Raw genomic sequence first — 23,698 nt, forward strand, 5'->3', positions numbered from 1 at the left:
TTACATGTAAATTAAATCTTCTATGTATAAAATTCCAGTTTATTCTCAGTGCTGCCTGGTCATGCTTCAGTTCAGCAGCAGGGCTCAACACATTCGGCTCCTAGCGAAGTGAGAGGAAACGAGAGTGCTCAGCTTTCTGCAGGGCCAAGCCTCCTCACACATCCCCTGGTCCTGCAGGTCCTGCCTGAACAAAATCTCCCTGCCTTCAGTGGGAGTTTTGCAGGGGACAGCGCTGCAGAAGGGCTGGCTGTCCAGCTCTTGCAGTCTGTGTGGAAATCACTCAAATGGCACATGACATTCCAAAGAAAAAGTGAGTTAGTGAATACAGAAAATCATAATAACGTATCTACATAATTTACAGCATTGTTTGCTTGCAACTGTACTAATGCTCAACTGCTCATTAACAATTCAATCAATATGCAGGGAAAGGTAGCAGAGTGCAGTACATATTACAACCTGCATGCAATTACAAGCACTGGATCTTAGTCTTTCCTCATTTCATGAATTCCTGCCTATCCTGCTGCCACCAGTGCCCAGTTCCCACTGAGCCTTGTGGAGTCAATCCCTCACAGCATTTAGGCCAGTCCCCATCTCCGCCACAGGCCCCTGACACCGTGCAAGGTGCATTTAGCAGCAGGCCCTCAGCTAGTACCCATGTCCACCCTGCACCCTTCCCTCTGCTGTGCCAGCACTCTGTGCAGCCACGCGCTGAGCCAGGCTGTGGGACCAATCCAGCTGGAAGCCTGCCTGTCTGTAAAAGGCACAGGGCTGTGTCCCAGTCAGGCCAGGCTCTCAGCCCAGCTCACTGTGCAGGTGTGAGTAGGGTGCCTGCACTGGCACATTGGTGCCAGCCACCTGCCCCTCAAACAAATGGGTGAAGTACCCACCAAACCTGAACAGCAGGACTTTGCCTCCAGCCTGCACAACTGTAAATTGCTTGCTTGCACTACAGTAGAGCAGAGGAAAGTCAGCCCTGTAAGGTCTACTTGTGTGAGCCACAACCCAAGGGTTGGATGCTATGAAGAGAGTGGTTCCTCCAATGGAAGGCTCTGTTTAAGCATCTGTCCTAGCTGGAGAAGAAAGAAAAATTTAGGGGCTTAAAGCAGGGGTGGAAACCACTGGTCTTACACTTTATTTCAGTAAGCAAAAAGCCTATTGCTGCTCTACAGTGTTATACAGTGAACTGCCACAGTTCTCACATCACTAGTCCATAGAAAACGTGCTGCAACTACCATGTCTATGCCTGCATGCTGAAAGAATGTACAAAGTTGCATTAAGCTCTGGTTTTCTTCCATATTTTTTTTTTATATTCTTAGACTCTGACTTTTACAGTGTTGCAGATACTTCGATGCAGACTCCGGTAACACACATCATCCCAGTTATGGAAGATCTTTGCCTCTGACAGAAAAATCATGTGCTATGCATCTCTCAAACCATCATAAATGTAAACCATCAAGAAAACTTGCTCTCTTTAGTAACCCTGGAAAAAGAGTCTTTAAAAAATCTATTGAAAAGGAAACATCATTAACAACAGGGTTTTCAAAATGATGCGAGTTATTTATAGGAATTGTCCAAGCATTTTCTCTTCGTTCACTCTTTGTTTTTACAAAGCTAATTCTGTATAAAAGGGCTTTTGAAGCGTGACCTTCATTTTACAATTTTTAAAAAACTGGAAAAAAAGGAGTAAATTTAGAAACATTGTTCTTGATTGTGGAAAACAGCTGTATTACAACAGAATTACCTTTGCTTCTTATATTTTTGGTACAAAAGGCAAGTAAATAAAGAGACCCTGCATCTTTACAGTCTGGCACTCATCCAAGTTACTTGGAACTACATAAAACAGGTAAAAAGTATGAGGGGTCATCTTCTCCTTCATACTAAGAGCCTCACCAAACCCCTTGGGGGACCAAGTCCCCTGATAAGTAAAACCTCATTAGATTTTATATCAGCTGAAGCAGTATTTTAGCTCCCCTCAAATAAGGTGTACATGCCCAGACTTGCTCAAAGGCCCAGGAAGAGGTCTGGCAGAATTTTAAGAGCCAGGTGCTGGTTGATACCCTTATGGCTTCAGTGTTAAGTTGCATTCAAGTTGCGTTCAAGGAAGATTCTGGAAACTACAGGCCTATCAGTCTCACTTCGGTGCCCAGTAAAATCATGGAAAACATTATTCTGGAAGGTATATAAAAACACCTGGAGTACTGGTCACAGCCAGCATGGCCTCATGAAGGCAAAGTCCTCTTTGTCAAACCTGACTTCTTTTTATGACAAGGTAATCCATCTGGCTGATCAAGGGAAGCAAGTTGATGCCATATATTTGGAGTTCAGTAAAACTTCTGATACTGTATCAAAAGTATCCTTCTGACCAAAATGTCCAGCACACAGCTGGATAAACATGTCATGGGATGGGTCAGTAAAGGTTCAGGCTGGGCAAAAAGGGTTACAGTGAATGGGGTGACATCAGACAGGTGATCTGTCACCAGTGGGGCTCCATCCTTGGCCCTCTGCTCTTCAACATCTCATTAACAACCAGGACACAGGACTTGAAGGAATACTAAGTAAGTTTGCTGATTACACTAAATTGGGAGGAGCTGTCAACTCTCTAGAGGGCAGAGAGAGATGGGCAATGACCAATTGTGAGAAGTTTACAGGGGCAAGTGCTGGATTCTGCACCTGGGACAGGACAACCCTGGCTGTGTGTAAAGACCAGGGAATGAGAGGCAGGACAGCAGTGCTGTGGAACGGGACCTGGGGTCCTTGTTGATGGCAAGCTGAATGAGAGTCAGCAGTGCCCTGGCAGCCAGGAGGGCCAAGTGTGTCCTGGGAGGCATCAGGGACAGCATCTCCAGCCAGGCAAGGGAGGAGACTGTCCTGCCCTGCTCTGTTCTGTTCTGCACTAGGGCAGCCTCACCTTAAGTGCTGGGGGCAGTTCTGGGAGCCACAATGTAAAGAAGACATTTAACTATTAGAGAGTGTCCAGAGGAGGCAAAAAGGAGGTGAAGGGTCTGGAAGGGAACCCTGGTGAGGATTGGATGAGGTCACTTGGTTTGTTCAGCCTGGAGGAGACTGAAGGGAGACCTCATTGTGCTCTTCAGCATCCTTAGGAGGGGAAGCTACACGTCTCTTCACTCTCATGACCAGTGACAGGACCCAAGAGAATGGCCTGAAGCTGTCAGGGGAGGTTTAGGTTGGTTATCAGGAAAGGTTCCTCACCCAGAGGGTGGCTGGGCACCTGAACAGGCTCCCCAAAGAAGTGGTCACAGCACAAACCTGACAGAGTTCAAGAAGCATTTGGACAACATTCTCAGGCACATGGTTTGACTCTTCGCTGCCCTGCGCAGGGCCAAGAGTTGGACTCGAGGATTCTGATGGGTCTCTTCCATTTCAGCATATTCTATGATTCCATTACTCTAATGCACAATGCCACAAGGTTTGAGTAATAATTTGGCAGTGTATCAAAACCAGCAAAGCTTAAAGTTAGTTGTCATGCAGAAGTGGGACAGGCGACAGCTATTTTTTACTTGATTTGTAGAAAGCAGCACTTGCCTTTGGATCACATGGTGTCGAAGTACCAGGGCTGGTTACAATGTGTGCTGCTGGTGCCAGTTATTCCCAGGTATTAATTCAGCACTTGGAAACTCAGGTGTCAGTGAAATGACATCAATATGTCTGACACCCCCCGGATTTCCAATGTCCTATTATTTTTGTTAAGCCTTCATATGCACTTCTGCAGCACCAACCATTACTAAACTACTGTTTTTCAGGAGAAGTCTCTCCATGTTTGGTACTTTGTCAAAAACCTAAAGCTGTTGAACTAAAAAGAGAAGCGCAGGTGGTGTTTGCTCTCTGCGCTGGTTTCCTTGGAAAGGTCACGGGTGAGGGCTCTCCCCACACGCTCCTACATTCTCAGTACTCTACATTCATGTCAGCAAACACTACTCTCGAACACAAATCGAAGAGACAAGTCAGCGACAAAACTACTTCTAGACTGATAACGGCAGAATGCTACCAAGACAATTCCATAGAAAACCCACTGAAGCAGGAGCAAAATTCAGGTCACTTCTTAGCAAAGCTCATCACGGATTATTATTATTATTTTTTTAAACCATTTTTTGTGAAACTTTTATCTTGGCAGCCAGAAATCCCCTTGTGATGTGCTAATTCAAACAGGCTAACGTGGGACCACCTGACCCCACCTGGTACCAAAGGCTTCCGAATTTTTTTATAGCTTCTCAGAAAATCACTGCTGACTGACACCCATCTGTTGGTGATCGGCTTCTGGCTCCTCTTCCTCCACATCTGCGTTATATTCTTCAAATGCATCATCATCAACATCTGGAAGCCCAAGTAACTACAAAGAAGAGAAAATACTGTGTAACAGTGAATTACCCACTCGTGCAGCTTTGCTGCAAATCTTCACACAAATCCTACGTGCACTTCTTAAAAACCTCAAACCCTGGAATAACAGTACTGCATAATGATCTCGACTCTCATTTTTTCCCTCCTGGGATAAAGAAAGATTTGAAAATGCATCCTCACCAAATTAAGCGCTCAGAGACCGGAAGATAAATAAAACCAAAACAAAGCACTTGCAAAAAGCTTCACATTCTTCCCTGAGGTCACATTATGAATTGTTGAGTGTTTAGACTTGGCAGTGGTTTAACTTCAGAAAGAACCATGATAATACTGTAGCAGTAGTTGTCTTGGTTTAAGTTTTTTTTTCATCAGCCCTATAAAAGTAAAGAAGAAAACATCCTCGTGAAGGACTGCCTAGTGTGGAATAGGCAAGGAGTCCCAAAAAGCCCAAAGAACCCGTCATGTCAAATGCTCTTCTTGAAGCCTTCACTCCATCACACCAGATAAAGTCTTGCCTGCTGTGTGAAGCCCTTGCAGTAAGAATTACTGTGTACTCCACTGAAATGCTGTCCCTTTAAACTTCTGCAAATTAGATTTAGGTTTGCAAGCAATTGCCAGTCCATCTTGCTTGGATAATGTTTGGATGCCTCCACCTGATGGCTCCAACCACTGCAATGTCACCTCTTCGGTAGAGGAAGAAGAGCAAACAGCCACGTTTGAACTTCTCCCCTCTCCCCCAAAAGGTTGCCACGCCAACAGAAGTCAGGAAGACAAATAAACCAAATTACAATCAAAATAATGCATCTGTTGTGGAAATCTCAGATTCCTCCACTAACAGCTATTAATAGCCACAAAGCAAAATCATAGGCCTGGCATTACTGAGAATACCATGCATTTAGCTTGCAGGGCTGGAAGAGCAGCACAGATGCGTGTAACACCCTCTTTGGTGATGCAGCTGTTAGCTCTTGAAAGAAGCAAAGCTCAGAAAAATCGTGAGGAGGGTGACACTCTTTAGGTGAGAGCATGGAAATGAGAAGGCTGCAATGAGGCAGATTTTCAGGGACTTAAACTAATTTAGTCTGTGATCAACATTCAAAATTATTCAGTGGACATAAATAAAAGGCATAGAATTAGCTTCTGGGTGCAATGAAGCTTGTATTCCTCACTGTCACTGGGAGAAAATCAGATTTTTGTTACAGGCTTTCTTTGGCAGGGAAACGGAAGGAGAATTTGCTGACTAAATCCCCTCCTTCGCATTTTAAAAATACTTACAGAGAGACCCCAAATGGAAAACATTTTCGTTTTCTGAGCAGAACAAAGTAATTTTTCCTTCTGCATACATATTTTTCAAATCAAATGCTTAACTGAACATGAACTGCTGAGTTCATTTTCAGGATGTGGGGGTTTTATTTTGTGTTGAAGCTGAAATTAAAATACTCAATTTTCAAAAGGCAAAATTAAGGACTCTTTCTAGATCTTCTTATACAACAGTATTATTTTTGATAAACTAATCTGGTATATTCAAATTAGATATGAATGTTGTACTCCTGTTTGTATCACCTGGCAGAAAGAGTTTTGATTGCATTTTTTTTCCCCACCTCTGGTCATAATTCCTCTTTGATTTGCAAGGAAATGAGTCACATGAATCTTCATTTTATGGGATACTATACTGCAAAATTAGCATGGAAAACACAACGTGCACCACAAGAAGTCTAAACACACGCACAATCCCAAAGGATGGGGAGTACATCCTGCTTTTCACACATCCCCTCTCTCTTTGCCACCAGGAAATCCAGCTCCTCTTTCCCCGGAGGTGTAAATCAGAGGGAGCAGTGTAAATCAGAGTGATGCTGTAGGCTTTAGTGGTTTTACAGAGGAAGAATGGGGGTGGGGTGGGATGGGATGGGATTCTTCTCCAAGGGAGATGCAGTTTCATTCTCTCACAGACATTTTATGACCCTCCAAGCCACCAAGGACCTCAGCCATGCAGGTCTTGCTTTTAGGTGTCATATCCTGTTGCTTCCCACAGGATTATGGTGGCTTCTCACTGCTGTTAACCCCTTACTGCTCTCTGGACTGCAGTGACAAATCAGCCCACACCTTCAACACATGAAGGGAGAATCAGGGTCCAAAGCGCAGGGAGCTCTACAAACATTGGGACAAAACAGAAGGAGGGTATACAAAAGGTAAGGACAAAGTAAGATGATGAAGATGGCCTGGGCTGATCCTAGATTGACTCCCTTATCTTCTTTTCCACACACTAGTTTCTGCTTCTAGTCTGTAACTGCTACGTATTTTGAAGTATCAGCTATGCAGCAGACTTGAAAGGACTTAACTGCAGAGAAAAACAAGGAGAAAAGATATAAAATAGAAAAGTGCTGTAAAAAGAGAGAGTTGATTCATCAGCAGAAAAGCCAAGGGGAACCAAAACTGCCAGGCAGGGATGCATAGCTTAGGAGGAGGTCAGGGGCATAGTGAGGAGGGAAGGAGGGAGGGTAACAACCAGCAGCATTGACTGAACGACAGCTATTTATTTCTGCTGGCCAAACCACCCATCTGGAGGTAAAGGAGAGGTCATGGGACATGCATGAATACAGTGCACATGGAATAAATGGCTTTTACACTGCAGACTCCCCACTTCAGATGTAGGCTTTCCAGGATGAAGATGACCTCAGTGTAGGACTCCTGGAATCTGCTGCTGAGTTGTATAACTCATGCCTTGGTTTCCTGCAAACTTTGCCAGTTGGTGTGATGTCCTTCAGGCATTTCTTGTATTTGTCTTCCTTAACTCTTTCAAAGTGCCCTGATTTTACAAATAACCTCTCAGTTACTAACTCACGAAAGCAGAGTGACACTGTCTCCTACCAAAAACTGGCACACAAGCCCACTGAAAAATAAACCATGTACAAGACTGAACTTTAGCAGCCCATGTGATGCTACACTAGAGATAACCAGTTCTGTTGAATCCCTGTGGGAAGGACTACACCTCCAGACAGATATGCTTGAAAGCACCAGCATGGGCACCTCCTAGCACCAGAGTATGGCACCTCTGATACCAGAGAGACCAAAACACAGAAGGAGAAGGGATGCTCTGAGGCAAATAACAGTATTTGAGCCCAGTGCTATTGGTTGATATCATGTACCTTTGTGGTGTCTGGCACTTCTGGATGCTCCCTGAAGAAGTGGATAGTAAGACAAATCACAAAGTTTTGTGGAAACCGAGCCACAAAGGCAGTAATGGGTAGAGAGAGCATGGCCCTCATCACCTTCAGTAAAGAAACACCTTGAGAGGTGTGGATAGCTGTTGCAGGAAAACAAGCACTTTTTAAAAGCCTCATCTGATTAAATATCCTGCTTGGCACTGTGTTTAGGCACATAAAACATTAGGGAGAGATCCTGAGAGCAGTGAGCAGCCCCTCACTGCCCCTCATTGCCTACACCACCCTCATTTCCTTCTGTGCCCAGGGAAGACTGGTGAGCAGAGGGAATTCTCTGTCTTTCACTGAGAGAGATGCCAGCTAATGGGCATTCATATTCTCACTGTCTCCAAAACACAGGGCCCAGCAGCATGAGAAGCCAGTCCCTTCCCATTCCACAGGCCCAGGGCAAGCTCATGGAGACACGGCTGGGCTGTTATCACGAACGTGCAGAGCAGGGCTGAGCTGAGTTACTGGAAAAAGTTGTTTTTGGAGCCCTCAGTTATGGGAAGGCAGATGCTCATGCTGTGCAAAACGGCATGAAAAGCTGCAGATGCACTGCCACTGTTTTCTTCTAAATATTCCCCTTCAAAGGACCCCGGCAAAGAATTTCAGAACTGTCTAATAATCACAGATGTCTACTGGGAATACCAAAATGAAGAAGACTTTCAGAAGGTGCTTTACAGTGCTTAGCAAGAACCTGCTAAAAACCTGGTCCCCAGTGTCCCAGACTGAGAGCCAGAGCCACCAGATACTTCAGAAAAGTCCAGTCTGACCTTCAGTTGCAGTTTCTTCCTGAACTGCCATTTTTCACACTGGAGTTTGCCAGACTGGTCTCTGTCAGCTGATTTGCTGGGATAGAGAAGAAATGCCCTGCAAATGCAACTGTTGCCTTGAAGCTGACAGGAAGGTGGTCTCATTAGTAAAATGGGTCCAGTTCAGAAAGGACAGGAGACACTATGAAGTGATGCCAAGGAAACAATTTCCCAATCTCAAAGAAAAGAGGTTTTGTTCTGGGAAAGGCCTGAGGGTGCAAAGGAGATGTTTCCATACATCTACTGTAATACCATTCAATTTTTAAAATCTTTCCTCCCATGTATGTGCTATTTTCCTAATAGTTACTATTAGGAAAAAATGTCAATACACTCCTTAATTAGGCTTGTCTACATACAGCCATACCTCAAAAGATAAGCCCTTATGCTGATGCAAATCTCTCAATACTGGGTGAAAGGAGAATCTGAGAAACTTAATATCTGTGGTACAACCACGAGAAAATGAAGAGGTACTTGATTACAGTCTGAAAAAGGTTTCTGGCAACTGAGGACACCATTTTTGTGCAAACAAAAGCAAAATGAAATTCAACAGCTAGGAAGCAAAACTAGAAAAATGCAGATTGTAAACAAAAGAGGTATTCAGAGCATCGTAACCAGCCATGAGAAGAAAAAGTGCCCAGCAGTGTTGTATCCTTTAAGTCACCTGAAGACTGCATCAAGAGTCAGTGTCTTTGGAAAAGACACATTCTAGTTTAGCCTCATTTTATATGGTCAGCTGTGGGAATCATGAGGTGAAATGTGATGTATTAGTGAAGGGCTCAGGATACATGAGCATAATGGTTCCCCTTGCTTTCAACCTTTTTATTCTGAAGAGTAGCTCAACTTGCTTTGACTGAAGTCAATTTCTCAGTAACTTAAATGATGCTGGAATAAATGTGGTTGAAGTGAAATAAGTAATCTGTACCAATTTAATTAAGTCTTTTTTAAGTCCTCCTTAGTTAAACCAATGGAAGTTCCTCATCAAAGGCACAGCTTTCCTGAGCAGGAGAAGACAGCTATGAAGATCTCAGAGCCCAATATTGTTCCGGAAAGCATAATTATATTTTTTGCATGTTTTCACAATTACAAGCAGCTGTAGTGACAGATCAGATTTCCAGTCCTTTCTAAGAAAAGTGTGCATCTGTTCTATTTATTTCTAGCCTCTCAAAGGATTCTTTAAAATGATGGTCTTTTATGTTGCCCAGCTGTGGTGATCTGTGCAAGGGTGTAACACAGGGAGGGCCAGTGTTTTCATATCGGTGCTCCAGGCCTTCCCTTTCACACTAAATACTTGGGATACATTTCTAGTCTTCTCAACTAGTCAGCCAGAAAAAGACAGGAGAGGAAAGTTGAGTATAAAAACATCCATTGGTGAACTTTCTTATGAACAGGACAGGAGAATGGTTCTGGCTACAAACCTTCCCCTGCTTTGCACCAAGCCCTTAGCCTGCCCTAAACATGCTAAAGGAGTATTTGGCAGAAATGAAGGACAATGGCCAGCCTAAGACACCTCACCCTGACGAAATCCTGGCTTTGGCACAAATCTTAGTGTTAAACAAAGAGGGAGAAAGCTGAGTAGCAGCAAAACAGGAAAACACAGGACCCCTCCTCACAAAACCCAGCTTCTCTTCCAGCTTCTTCTCAAGCGGTGACCAAACCAGTGTGTGCAAATACCAAGTGGCAACCATCCTAACAGCAAAATCTGCAGCACTTGGGGGAAAAATCCTCAATCATAAAATAAACCACCCTGAGGAGAGACTGTACTTCCAGTTTCCCGAAGGTTTACTCTTGCTGTTCATATCCTTGCAAAACTCTCCAGTTCCAGTGCCAGGAAACAACTCTGCCACAAAGTCCCGTGGCGCTGACTCGTATCCCGTTCCTTGGAGTCAGAGCTGTATCAGCAGGATGCGAGCCCCTGCCCGCTGCCACCAGCTGACACATCAGTTGGCCTGCCATCCCACACAGGAATCTCATCCTCTCAAGCACAGAGATGGAAATAAAAAGGCAGCTGACTTCCAAGAAACAATTTCCAATTGCCTGATGCTAGCTTATGTGCTAACACTGCTGCACCCAAGCAGCTAACTGGAGAAGCAAATCTCTGGAGAAGAAAAACCAGCTTGCTCTATCCAGTGCTATCCTATTAAAAGTCACAGCTAACTGTCAATGTTTAGAAGGGAAAAAAAGCACTTACAGGTCTGAAGGATTTGAAGACTTTTTCCAATATTTCATGGAGTGTCTTTTTCCCACAGGAGGAGATGTAGTCCTGTGCAAGCTGCAGGAAAGGTAAGCAGTCCTCACTTTCGCTCCACACATGCTGAAAGCCAACAGCAACACAAGAAAGGAAAGGCATTAACAGGAATTCACGCCAACCTTTCCATGTGATTTTATAAGGTGACATGTTGTAAACATCTGCCAAAGTACACCGAGCCTCCTGCAGCTCAGACCCGCCCTGGGGACAGGCATTGCAGGCTCTTGCAGAAGCCATGTTTCTGAGGGGGAACCTGGATTTTATTAACATGATGCATCAGAAAACAGGGAAATCGATCCAGAAGCAGAAATGCCTCATGGTTGCACCAGCTGTGAAGTACACGCACTTGGCACACACACATTTTACCTATAAGGGTGCTTTTGCTCAACATCAGCCCTGCTCAGACCTGGGAGTCATGTTGGGTTTTCTCTTTTTCTGCATCATCTGCTGCAGTGAAGCCCTCAGAAAGAGCTAAAGCATCTCTTTGTCTTCTGGCATTAGTGCAAATACGATGCGACCCTGGAGGTGGAATTTGATGTGTAATTCTCTCGACGATGCAGAAGAAAAGATGCAAAATCTGCCTGCAGGCTAGACACAGAGCCAAGGAGAGATGTTTGGGCACTCACAGCATCCTGACACTTTGAGCCTCCCACCCTGTTTTGAGATTTACTCCTCCTGGAAGCACAATCTTCTCTTCCCAGGCAGGCACATTTAAACACACTTGAGACCTTCCTGCTCTGGAGATGCTGGCTCCCCAACCTTACACTCAAAGCCTCTCTCAAAACTGATGTTTATTCTGCTGCTGGGAGTTTGTTTGAAACAGAGCTGGCAAGCAATGGAGGGAGCACCCAGACAACAACAATGCTTCCTGTGCCCAAGGGCACACACTAATGCATCATCTTAAACACCTTCTGTATGAAAACTTGGTGCATGGGACTGTCTTAGGCAGCCTGCCACACAGAGAAGTGCAATACTGCCAAACTGGTTTGAGACTCTTGTACCTCTTTTTGCACAGCAGCTCTTTTCCCCAGAGTGCCTTTTTATTTGCTATAAACAGCAGGTTATGCTTAAACAAGGAAGAGGAGGATCTCTCCAAAGCTTAACTAACATTCAGGGAAAGACTCAAAACGACAGATGTTTCAATCCCTAGCATAAGATTTGAATACTGCCTTCCTCTTCAGCTGTGACTCCCTGCCAGGGACGCAGTGCTGCACTTAACGAAAGAAAACAGTACTTAACATCACCTAAACTGCACCTTTAAGATAAAACCTGTAGCTGCTTTGCTATGAACCTCACTTGACCTACATTTTCTTTGCTGCTTGTTGCACTTTACAAGCATAAACACAGTGAAATGTTTTGTTATGAAAAAAACCCTACATTACCGAGTAGGTTCTGCTCTTTCCATATAACCAGAGTCATGTCTTAACCATTCTGGCAATAAAAATAAGTTCTTTACAGTCTTGCCAACTCTGAAACACACATACCACAAGTCTCATGATGCTTCATGCCATCTTAAGAGTCATGGGCCTTGTTATCCTATAAATATACAACTAAATCTCAGTTTCTGTTTACAACAACAAAAAAAAAAAGCCGAAAAAAATCTGCACTTTGTGATTCCTATGGCCTAAAAAGGCAGAACGTACATGAAGTGAACTGAAATAAGCCCTCTTTAAAATACCAAATGAACACTTCCAAATCACATTTTAAAAACAGCCTCTGGAGAAGGTTTTGGAGGTCTGGCCCATGATTTCTTCATACTTGGGGTTAGCAATAACTGTTTAGTTACTCCTAAACGTCAGAGCTGAATGTTGCAGCTTGGCAATTCCTAGCTCATGCCAAACCTGTTGCAATTGTTTATATATATAAAACAATTATGACTGCTGAGATCCTCATTCTTGTTTAAATTGTGGCTTCTTTTGACTACCAGAGCTATACACAGGAGCTTCCACACAAATGAAAATCAGGCCCTGCCCTTTAATAAATCATTGCTGGTTCATTCCCCAGGGCAAGTTAACCCTGTGTTGTCCAATTGTGTTTTTACAATCTCTTTTCAAGCCGCACCACATTTTAGACACCAGTGTGAATTCATCAGCAGTAGGCAGAGGAAAATGACCTAACACAAGAAGAAAACCTAAGAGAATAACCTGATCACTGAGTTTTTGAGGAGATTTTTTTGCATAGCATCATAGGACAATTAGCAAGTAACGATTCCAAAAATCTCCCCATCTGTTGACTGTAGCAACAAATGCATTACGAAAAGTTTCATGTGCCATTAGTGCACACATCCCGTTCGGAAATGGGCTGATTTAATCTTCTCCCTCAAAAACCTCAACCATAATAAAGAGCAGGGCTGCGATGTCTGTAGGTTCAGCTGCATCTACAGCTCTCTGTGGTGGCTCAGTGCTGCACCCAGGCAGCACAGGAACCCTCTCAGCACTGACTCACCCATCTCCAGAGGAACCTGCAAAAGGAATTTCAGCCTTTCAAAATAAAAACAAATGCAATTTCAGGATTCAGCTCCTGCTTAGAAAGTTCAGTAAGGCTGCATAAATGGACATGCTTTTCCTGGAAAACCCGATGCCTGAGGATCTCTCTGCAGCGGGAGAAGGTAGGTGCTGGCAAACTGGTGGAGCACAGTGCTTGCTTGTGGCTGTGCAATAAAAAAATATTAACTCCATCATCAGAGTATTTGTTTTCCCAAAGCTTGCCCAGTTTTGCTCACTGTTGCTTTGTGTCACTACAAAAGCACACAGCCACTAATTTCCACCTAAGATCATGGCTGAATTATTAAGTTCAGCATCCACACACAGCACATAGCTGAGGAAATCAATAGGGCTGTATCTGGAGGGGTTTGCTTTCCCTCACACCTTTAGATGACTCAGTGTAGCTGGATGACAGAATCACTTGCTGGCCCACCTTTCTCTAAGCAGCCTACTTGTTGTGCAAGACAGCAAAACTTTTTATTTATGGGGATAATTTGACTTGCATAAAATATTCAGACCTGCTGACTCTGTTCTGAAATATTTTCAGGAAATCTTGCAGCAATATGGCATCATATTTTTATTTATTTCCTGAAATATTTTCAGGAAATCTTGCAGCAAGATGGCATCATATTTTTATTTATTTTATTTAGTTACTTTGAATACCAGTAATAACATTGTGACAAAACAAATGACAGACTGCAAAGAATAGCATCAAAACCTCTTTCTCCTTGATTATGGCTACACAAGTCAAATTAATTTCTCGAGAACCTCAGGATCATCAGGAGTTGAATAGTACATTTTTCAGCTATCTAAAATGCTGATTTGGAGTTTCAGTGGTGGTGGTACTGAAAATGCCAACAAGCATCTACATGGGTCTTCTGCATCTCTAGCATGTTAAAAGCCTAGCCTAAAGATATCTTTTCAGGAAACGAAAACTATCAGATTGATATGATGTGGGATCTCTGATGTTAGACAAAATTTAGTGTTTTTCTCCCCCAGACTGCATTTGGCAATCTTTCCAAGTTTTTCTCCTCTCCTTTTTCCTTTTAAGTTCATCATGCTCATCATTTCCTCCTTACAAGTGGGTTATCATGGAATTCTCTGGCACCTCCTACATAGCTTTTTAAGTCGCATCATTATGAAATGACGACGTAAAGAAAGAACAAGAATACCAGGCGTCATATGCTTATTAAATGTGAGGCTCCTTTATAAGAAGCACAGGGTACAAGAAGGCTGTGAAGTGTGTCACTGTGAATTCTGTTTATATTTACTCACTTTCACACTCCACACTGTGTTAAAGGAGCCATGCAACAAGGCTTTAAAGCACAAATGATAATCAGTCCCTTGGCTTGTATTAAGTCTTCTTAAAATAAACTTTAGCCTGTGATTGCACACAGAAGGCAAAGTTATAATCTGGAACATTAAAAAAAAAAAGGAAAGTGACTGGAAAAAGCCAAGATAATCAAGCTGGGAGAAGAAATAAGTCCCACAGTGCACCAGGAGAAGGAAACAGGATGCTGGAGAATCTAATCATTAGTGGGTCTTAATCATATTAAAGAAACACCATCACTTTAAAGAAAAAGAATTAAGAATGACACCTATCTGCTTGTCTTAAAAGTATTAGCATTACAGAAAGTGCCTCAACTAATAAGGCTAGAAAAGACAAAAGAAAACATCACTTCTAGTTTTCCACTGCTTATGTTCCAGATTTGACAGGAGTTGGCCCTTTGCTCCATTTTACTAGTGGTGACTCTGGGCAGGGAGTTCTTCCCACACCAACCGTGGAATGAAAATATTTTAAAAAAAAAACAAAGGGAAAATGTGATTTCAAACACACAAAAAAAAAAGGTCAGCATTCAAATAGGGTCTGAAGCTGCCTAAGTTTTTTTTGAAGTTGACCAGACTTTGTATGAAAGAGTTCAGTCAATTATTGAGCAGCATATAAAGAAACAACGCATGTCTAAGAAAAATAAATGGACTTTCTTTGCCATTTCCAATATAATTAATGTTTAATCTCAGTTTTAGCCTAGTACTGTACTGGATTCATATGTATTCCTGTTTAGGAGTGCAGCAGGCATGGCCCCTTCTGGGTACAGGCATCTCCAGAGAGCAATGAGCACTGGGGTCTGACAGGCTCAGAGGTGCTGGGAAGACAGATGCGCAGAGCTGTTCCCACAGAGGACTCAGAGAATCCACATCCTGAGATACCCCACTGCTACATCTGAACGTCTCAGGAATCCCTGGACAGATGCATAACTAAACTCCAGACATCTTCTTTCATAATTCAGCATCACCATCTACTCGGCACAATAAATAAATAAATGTCCTGCTCGCTGGGATCTGTGCTCCTGGAGAAGTCACTCCACTGCTCTTTGTTTCCACGGACCCATCTGTCAAATGGGCTCACTCCCCACTTACCTGTTGGAAAGGGAATTAGCGAACATTTGTCAAGCAAGTGGAGGGATGAAGCTTGCTTCTTGAATGGAAGAACCTACAACATTCCTACAATAATGGTGCTAGGAGCTGTTTTGTTAAAATAAGCAAAACAAAATCCTTTCATTGAAGTTAACTGGCACTTGGCAGCTTACAAGCCCCGTGGCGAGGCGCCGCTTTTCCGTGACTCTTCCTGCACTTCTGCTCACCACCGGGAGGGTCTGGCCGAGGGGAAAAGCACCCCCCGACCCTTCCCAAAGACAAGGCTTGGGGTGCCGGAGCCTTTTCCGCACAAACTCGGCGGGGAGCTCCGCGAGGGGCGGCGGGGCGGGGGCGCCGGGCCGGCACCTGCACGGACCCCGCGGCGGGCCCGGGGAGCGGCGGGCGGGTAGGGGGGGCCGCGGCCCTCCTGTCATCCTGACTCCATTTTATTGCTGCCCATTCTCCATTTGCCGTGACAGCCCTGCCAGTCCTCCCGTCCCCGCGTCGTGCCCCAGCCCCGGCACCCCAGGAGGACGGAGGGGCCGCGGGGGAAAGCGGCAGCTGCAGCCCCCGCGGGGCGCGGGGCGGGCTGGGGGCACCGCACCGCTCCTCCCGCCCGCCCGGAGCCCGCAGCCACCCCGGGCCGGGCGACGGGGAACGGGGGGGTGGGGGGGTGTCCCTGCCCGCGGGGCCGCCCCCCACCGGCAGCGGACTCCATTTTGCAGATGGTGGGAGGATCCCCCCGGCCCCGCCGCCCTCCATCACCGCATCCCTCCTTCCCGGGCACGGCCCCGTCCTCCGCCCCCCCGGGCGCTCCCCCTCGGGTGCTCCCGCCGGGCTCCGGGGATCCGCACGGACGGAGCGTCCCGCAGCGGCGCGAGCGCTCCCCGCGCGGCCCCGCAGACGCGCAGGGGGTGCCCCGCACGCCCGTGACCCCCGATCCCCTCACGGGGCACTCACGAAATTGTCGCCGCAGGCGGCCTCCGGGCACAGCACGTAGAAGGAGACGCCGGGCTCGGCGTAGAAGTCCATGCGCCGCTCCGTCTCCTCGGCGGCGATGAGCTGGAAGGGCGTGCGGGCGCACCATCGCTCCGCCGCCTCCGCCAGCGCCTCGAAAGCCATCGCCGACCCCGCCGCCGCCGCCGCCGCCGCCGCCTCCCGCCCGCGTCCCCCGCGCCGCCCGCGCCTCGCGCCGCCCCGCGCCCGCCCCGCGCGCCGCCCCTCCCGCCCCCAGCGCCGCGCCTCGCGACCCGCGCGCGCTCCGGCACCGGCCCCGCCGGGATCGCCACAGACAATTGGCTCCCTCTGGCAGCCTGGGGAGAGGGGAAAGCAAGGATAAATAATAAAGGAAAGCCCCACGCGTGAAGGCGCTGTCGGCCAGACCGTGCCTCGCCTCGCCGCTTCCCATCCCTCTTCCCTGGAGCTGCGCCGGAACCTCGGCAGCGCCCATTGTGCTGGGCACACGGGTACCCCCTGCTCTGGGTTCCCTGGGAGCAACCCACGTGTGGGCTGTTGGGCTGTCCGAATACAGGCAGAATCACCCCGTGACATTGGAAAGCTTTCCGGAGGTTCCTTCCGGCCCACTGTCCTGCTAAAGTGGATCTACGGGTTTACAATGAGGTTTGCATTACTCTTCCAAACTAATCCCAAGGGATTACCTATATGTCCAGCCAAAGCATAGGAGATAGCAGAGCTGATCTGCATTTATAAAGAGCCTTAGCTTTGTATTGGCATTCACTGTGCTGCAAAGGAAAACAAATCATCACAGGCCTGTGTGGGTTTTCAGCGGAAAGCCCAGGAATTCATAGACGTGAACAGGAATTCATAGAGGTGAACGGGAAGCACAGAGCCCGTACGTGGCAGCGGGCAGAAAAGTTTGCACGGACAAAGAGAACAGAGGCCTCTGAAACAGCCCAGTGACTATTTCTGCTCTCCTGGGTGCTGTTCCACTGCATTCCCATGGCAGGTACCAGAAGCCCAGCTGACTGTGCTGGTGTCACACATCGAGCGCTCCCATCTATGTATGAGTTGGTGCATAAATCACTCGATGTAATGGTGAGGTCACCAGAGGTCTTTTCCAGCCTTAATGACCCTGAGGTTGGCTCGGCTGTAGCGTGGTGGCAATGACGATTCTGTGATCCTAAGCTGCAGAGGGAATGTGGCTGAGCATGGCAGCACCAGCAAAGCTGCAGCCAGGACACATTCCCGCTGCCTCTGGCTGACCTGGGGTGCACCCAGAGCACCCACAGTGCTGTGCTCAGCCCCACGGTCACTGTGTCCTGCCACTGGCTTGTCACAGGTCTGGGTGTGAGTGCAGCAGAACTCAGTGCGAGTGATACCAGGGAGAAAATCCTCTACTGGCATTGCAGCCCAGCACTGAAGTGTCAGGAAATGCCAGCAACATGACTGCTTGTGCAACTCAGCTTCTTTATGCGTGGTGGGATGGCAGTGCTTGCTGTTTTTTCCACCAAGAGATTTTCCATTCATTCTGCACAGATATTTTGGATAATGCCCTCATTCCTGGGGTGCTCTCAGAGTGGTAAGCTGAACACTCCTCATTACACTTAGAGCTGTGCTCTGAATGTGCAAAACATGGTAACAATTACCAGTGTTCCAAAACTCCTCTAGGTCTAGGTGCCTCAAATCTCAGAATCTGGGCGTGCTGTTGTAGGTACTTATCCTGGTCCTGGCGAATGAGGCACCATCAGTCTCCTACCTCCTGCATAAGTCTGGGGAGGTGAGTGCAGTAATACCTGCAAAGCACTCGCTCTGAGCGGTACCTGTGGAAGACCTGTGGCTCTGGAGGCAGCCTGGGGCTGGAGCAGTGAGTCCTGAATAGCTGGAAAGGAAATCCTAAACCTCTTGCCACTTCCTGAAGGAGCCAGGAGTCCTGCAGAAAACCAAATGTTACCGCAGGCTGTCTGGGTTCCAGGTGTTGGCACAGCTGTGAGTCCTGTGCAGGACTTCTCTGCTTTGATATTCACTCATCGTTGGGTATTTGGTGTTTTCCTTTCCAAACACATTTAAATAGTTAGCACAAAAACAGGACATGGAAAAATCTTTTCTCCTAATATGTGACATTTACAGCTTGCCTGCAACCAGTGGGCAGGGAGCCACCACTGGGGCAGATATCTCCCCTGCCACAGGGCTCAGCCACCAAGGTCAATCCCAATTTCACTGTCTCTTTGTGCTTCCCAGAGATCTGGCTTTGTTTTCTATTCTCCCCAAAGACCGTGCTGGCATTGAGTGAGGATGTGGTGGTGGGAGTGAAGCCTTGGCCTTTCCTGCCACTGTTGGGGCCATTGGGTTTGGGGCCTCCCAAGGTGGGCAGCCAGGCAGCTGTGTCCTCCTGTCTGGCAGTGCCCTGACCCATAGTAGCAAGGGGAGGTCATGGCTGTGTTGCAAACAGGCACAGTTTCAAATAAATGGGGTCTCAGTGTTAACTCTTACGATTTATGTGCATTTTCAAAGCCCCACATGAGCATCTTTTGAGTCCTTAAAACATCACTTTGAAGTATGTGGTATTTATTAGCTCCCTTCTGTGGAGTAGGGAAGCTGACAGGTTTCAAATGAGATTTTAAATATCTCATTGCAGCATGCACTGCAAAATCCTTTGTCACGTTTGAGGGTGCAGTCATTCAAACCAGACAGATGTGATTATTTGTTTATTTACATGTGATGAGTCTCTCTGCTCTAACACCTGTACCCCAAAAGCAGATTATAAAAACAGGCTGGTAAAGGGTAGTGCTTTTGGCAATGCAGAAGTGCTGCTTGCAGAGCAAGCCAGGCTCAGTGGCCCTGACCATTGTGCTGATGCCAGGGGCTGAGGGATGGGCATGTGGATGTCAGGCAGGTGCAATGCTCACAACACCCTTAAGCCTCTCCTCAAGTCAATATCAGAAGCACCTGCTGCTTCTTTTATGAGATGAGGAGATGGCCAACAGTGCTGTACAATGGCTCAGCTTCTCTGGAATAGTGTCTACTGAAATCACACACATGGTGTTTCTTCCTTCTTGTTTCAAATACCCATAGCCACATAAGGGGAGCAAGTACTTTCTTGGGAAAGAAGGGGGAGGATCAAGGAGTTATCTGCTGTAGCAAAGATGGTTTACAGAAGAGGAACCAGAGGGAAAATAGTTTCCCCTATCCTAAGGGGATGCGCTTTGTTTCCATCTTCTGGAACATAGCAGCTCTGATGCATTCCATTGCCCTGATCCAGGCCATAGAGAGGGCAGGGAAATGTTGCTGGATCATTTCAGAGGGATGCCAGCAGCCAGTAACTATGGTCAGCCAGAAAAGGCATTTCACTTTGAAGAGCATATGGAGAGCATTAGGAAGAGAGAGCACGTGCTAGTTGGAACAAACATATAAATATCAGCATTCTACTGGTGACTTCAGGTTTTTGCAGGTTCTACACCTCCACAGAAATTAAAGAGTCAGTGAGAGGGGAGTGTCAACATGAGGGCTGAGTGAATAAACCAATTTTCTGCCTTTTGCATGGATTGGAGGAGATGTGGAATGGAAGGCTTTCCAAGTACCTGGCTGACAGGAGTTACCTTTACAAAAGTCCTTGCCTCTGCAATGCCTGCTGATGAGTGTGGTCTAGAAGGCTAAAGAGGTTCAGAGTACCTTGCTAGGTGTTTTCTATTTCTCTGCTCCCCCTGGATACAATGACACTGGGAAAAGACATGTAGGGAAAGCGAAGCGAGAAGCTGTGGAAGGTGGAGGAGCAGAAGGGTTTCTGAAATGTGCCAGACAAACACAACTCACCCGCAGCTGTGGTGTCTCTCTGAAACACCGAGCCACTGCTCTCCTCTACAGTGGGTTAGAAATCTGACAAATTCCACTCATGAACTGGCCACCCTCAAGATTTTTTTTTTTCTTTTTTTTCCTGATGAAGTGCCCTCATTGGTCTGCTTCTGGTGAACTGCCAAGCAATTCGCATTAATTCGCCTGACCAGCTGTAAGATCCCAATTGCCCTCCTGCAGCCCTCATTAAGCACCCTCCCTGCTGATCCAAATACAGAAAGGTCAGGAGGGTGAGCTCCAGTAAATTACGAGAGATACACCCTTAGCTGCTCTGCTGTGTCAGCTTGTTCTCTGGCATCTCTACGCTGTATCCTCAGCTTGGTCTCCTAAGGAAAGATTGGTTCCCTTCTTCTAGAATACAAAATCATCAAGAAATCCTAGGGGAAATAAAATAGGGTGAGGAGGGTTGATTCCTTCATGGACAAGCCCTCATAGACCTTTATACCATGGACCTTTAAAAAGAAAGTATTTCTTATTGTTACCAGTACTGGTTCACTCACAAACATGCTTTTCACACATCCAGAGCATCCTTCACACTTGCACTTGCTTGAGAGAGGTGCTGGGAGAGCTGTCCCTGCAAAAGCCTGGTCTTCACAGGGCTTCCAGTGGTGTTTGCACCCTCGCAGGTTTCCACTGAGCCTTTAACACCATTACATGTCCTGCTGCAGCACAGCAGCATGGTGTTGTTCCACGACTCAAGCTGAGTGACTGTTGGCCAACAGATCAGTTCTAGGCTGGAATCCAAGAGCCAACATGTTGGTATCTTGCAAATTGTTCCCACACCTTACTTCTCTGCTCCTGGAGATACTCAGCTTTCCAGACAGCAGTCTGTGTTTATCTTGTCTCTAATGAGGAGCACAGCTGTGGCTGTCCTCATTGCTTTAGGTTCCCTTTATTTATTTTTTTTTAACCCAATGTTAAATGGAGTTGAGTAAGAAAACTTTGAGGAATAATCCAAGCCAAGAACATGTTGTAAAGGGAAAGTGAGTTAGAAATGCACAGTTTCTCAGTGAAATTAAAATGTTAGCTAGATATCTATATAAAATAAAGGTCCTGCTGCTCCCACAAATCCTCCTTTTGAAGTCAATGGTTCAACATCCTATGTATTTGGCAGTAAGAAATTAAACACATAAACAGTGATAAGATCTGGGCTATGAAAAATCCACTTACTTACTTAGCAGCTTTCCCCAGCTTCAAAATATAAACTTAAATTTTAAAAAGGCATCAAACAACCCCTGCATCTGCCTACTCTTAGTCCCTGCTTTTGAGGAATAGGAAGTTCACGTGTTAAATGTGAGGGAGAATATACTGATGTGCTGTCATCTTCCTGGTCTTTATGCAGACACTTTTGAGGTCTGTATTGCTGTTGACATCCAGGCAATGGCTGGTGGTGTATCACACCACATTGCTGGGTGCTGTGCAGGAACAGCACAGTGTCCCCCCACTGGTTTGATAGTGCCATGCCCTTATTGGCAATGGCATGTTACATTTGTGAACAGTGCACTGAAATGTAATGGAATATTTGATGACTCTGCAAGCTGAGAGTGATACAAGGCTGGATTAACTGTGTATCTCTCCACCTGAAACTTTTCATCCATCTTCCCTTTATTCTGACCCTCCAAGCCGGGTACAAAGCCCTCATCCTGCCACATGCTGGTAAAACCAGCACCAGCTGATGTTGAAAGAAGTTGATTTTCCTTGAAGTTTTCTGAAGCTCAGGCTGCTTACACGTTTCACATTCTGTGTCCTTTTGGAAACTGTATGAATGAGGTAGGAATGAGGAGTTGTGAACTTTGTTTAGGGTCAGCTGAGGCTCAGCAAGCAGCCAGCCAACGTGGCCAAACACGAGGCTTAGTGAGCCCAGACTGGATACAGGGGTGGGAGAAACTGAGGGCAGAGCACTGGATACCTTCTGCCCTTGCACCTTTTTTGGACACAGAAGTTGGTACATCACAGTTCCTGCCTTTTTCACCAGGAAATATCTGTCAACACTCTTGTTTATTGCTAGATCTGTGTATCCATGAGCAGACTATGTAGCCAGGAAAGCCAGGTGGGGGAGACATTATGAATTGGCTTATTAAGAGCTGAAAGGTGACTTTGCAAAGACTTGAATGTCATAATGCACCATAATCTCTTCAGGCAAACAAACAGGATTTTTTTGTCAAATTGTGATCCTTTATGATATTGAAAGGGCACAGAGCTGCAGACTGTCCCTGATTTCCAAATGAATTGCTCCACTAATATAAAAGATATTCTCATAATAGTCGCAAATTAGTTGATTGCTTGAAGTGCCAGAATCCTTAATGCTCTGCTATTTTAACATATGGAAATTGATTCAACACTTACCATCTATTTAGAGATGTAAATTTATTGAAAAAGATGCCACTTCTTAAGCTTTAGGCAAGCTCTGATACTTAGCTTTCTGGGCACAAGCAGGTTTTTAAGAGGACTCACAATTTTAACTGCAGCAATTTACTTTCCTTCTAAAGGAGGGGAGAAGCAGAGGAAAATTGACTGTATTGTGTATGGGGGAAAAAAAGGATACTGGTACAAGCACTGGTGTGAACTGACACAGATAGCACAGTATCTGGCACATCATACCCTGAGGGTCTTTTCCCAAGCACAGCACTGGCCCAGACCTTGCCCTAACTTCTGCTGCAATTGCTCTGTAAGGCCACACTGATGTTGGAAGCATCCTTTATTTCTGACACAGCCACTTGCTTTAGGGGAAGAGTAGTGAAAAGCCGAGCACAGGCAGTGACAGCAATGACATTGGCTGGGCCAACACCCCGTGGAAAAGAAAGCTGCCCTCCTTTCCAAGGTCAGCCTAAGCTCCTAAAAGCAAACAGCCTCAGTCTCTTGGGATGCCTTCCTGCAAGGGCAAGCCCTGTGCTGATGTCATGGGCATGAGGCTGCTGATAGGATTAGATGGGAAAGTCGAGCCTGGTCCTAGCTGTGCTCTGACAGCCTTCCCTTTGATTTGGCATAGTCACTTAGAACCTTATAAGATGGAGATTTGTGTGTATTAATTAGGAATACTGTTCATGCCTTAGAGCTTGTGAAAATATGAGTTTCTCATGTAGAAAAAGATTTTTTTAAAAAAATTGGTTGTCTTAGGTATTTGATCCTCTGTTATTATTATTCAGTATGATTCATATATTAATGCAATACCAAGAATGTCTCCATAAGGCCTAATATGCTTCTGGGATTAAGCAGCATTTCTTAATGTGTTTCTTATCCCAGTATTTTTGCAGAGAAGCTGGAATGGGGCCAGTTCATGCAATGTGCCTACACATTAATAGTTAGCCCAGGTCAGGAGAGCACTTACAAAGTGAATGCCCCAATCATCCCTGCTTACCCTGCTGTGGTTTGCATCATGAA

The 23,698-nt window shown here is 45.9% G+C and overlaps 1 protein-coding gene across 1 annotated transcript; it reads right to left on the reverse strand.

Annotated features, from left to right (window-relative positions):
* Positions 1-1,102: 1,102 nt before the first annotated feature.
* Positions 1,103-16,688, reverse strand: MTURN (maturin, neural progenitor differentiation regulator homolog). The gene is made up of 3 exons (XM_005480990.3): positions 16,469-16,688; positions 10,554-10,676; positions 1,103-4,348 (listed from the first exon to the last, which is right to left on the reverse strand). Exons 1-3 carry the CDS (start codon positions 16,628-16,630, stop codon positions 4,238-4,240), a joined length of 396 nt encoding a protein of 131 aa, XP_005481047.1. The 5' UTR covers positions 16,631-16,688; the 3' UTR covers positions 1,103-4,237.
* Positions 16,689-23,698: the final 7,010 nt, after the last annotated feature.

Source organism: Zonotrichia albicollis, chromosome 1 (genome assembly GCF_047830755.1).
Source record: "Zonotrichia albicollis isolate bZonAlb1 chromosome 1, bZonAlb1.hap1, whole genome shotgun sequence".
NCBI lineage: Eukaryota > Metazoa > Chordata > Aves > Passeriformes > Passerellidae > Zonotrichia > Zonotrichia albicollis.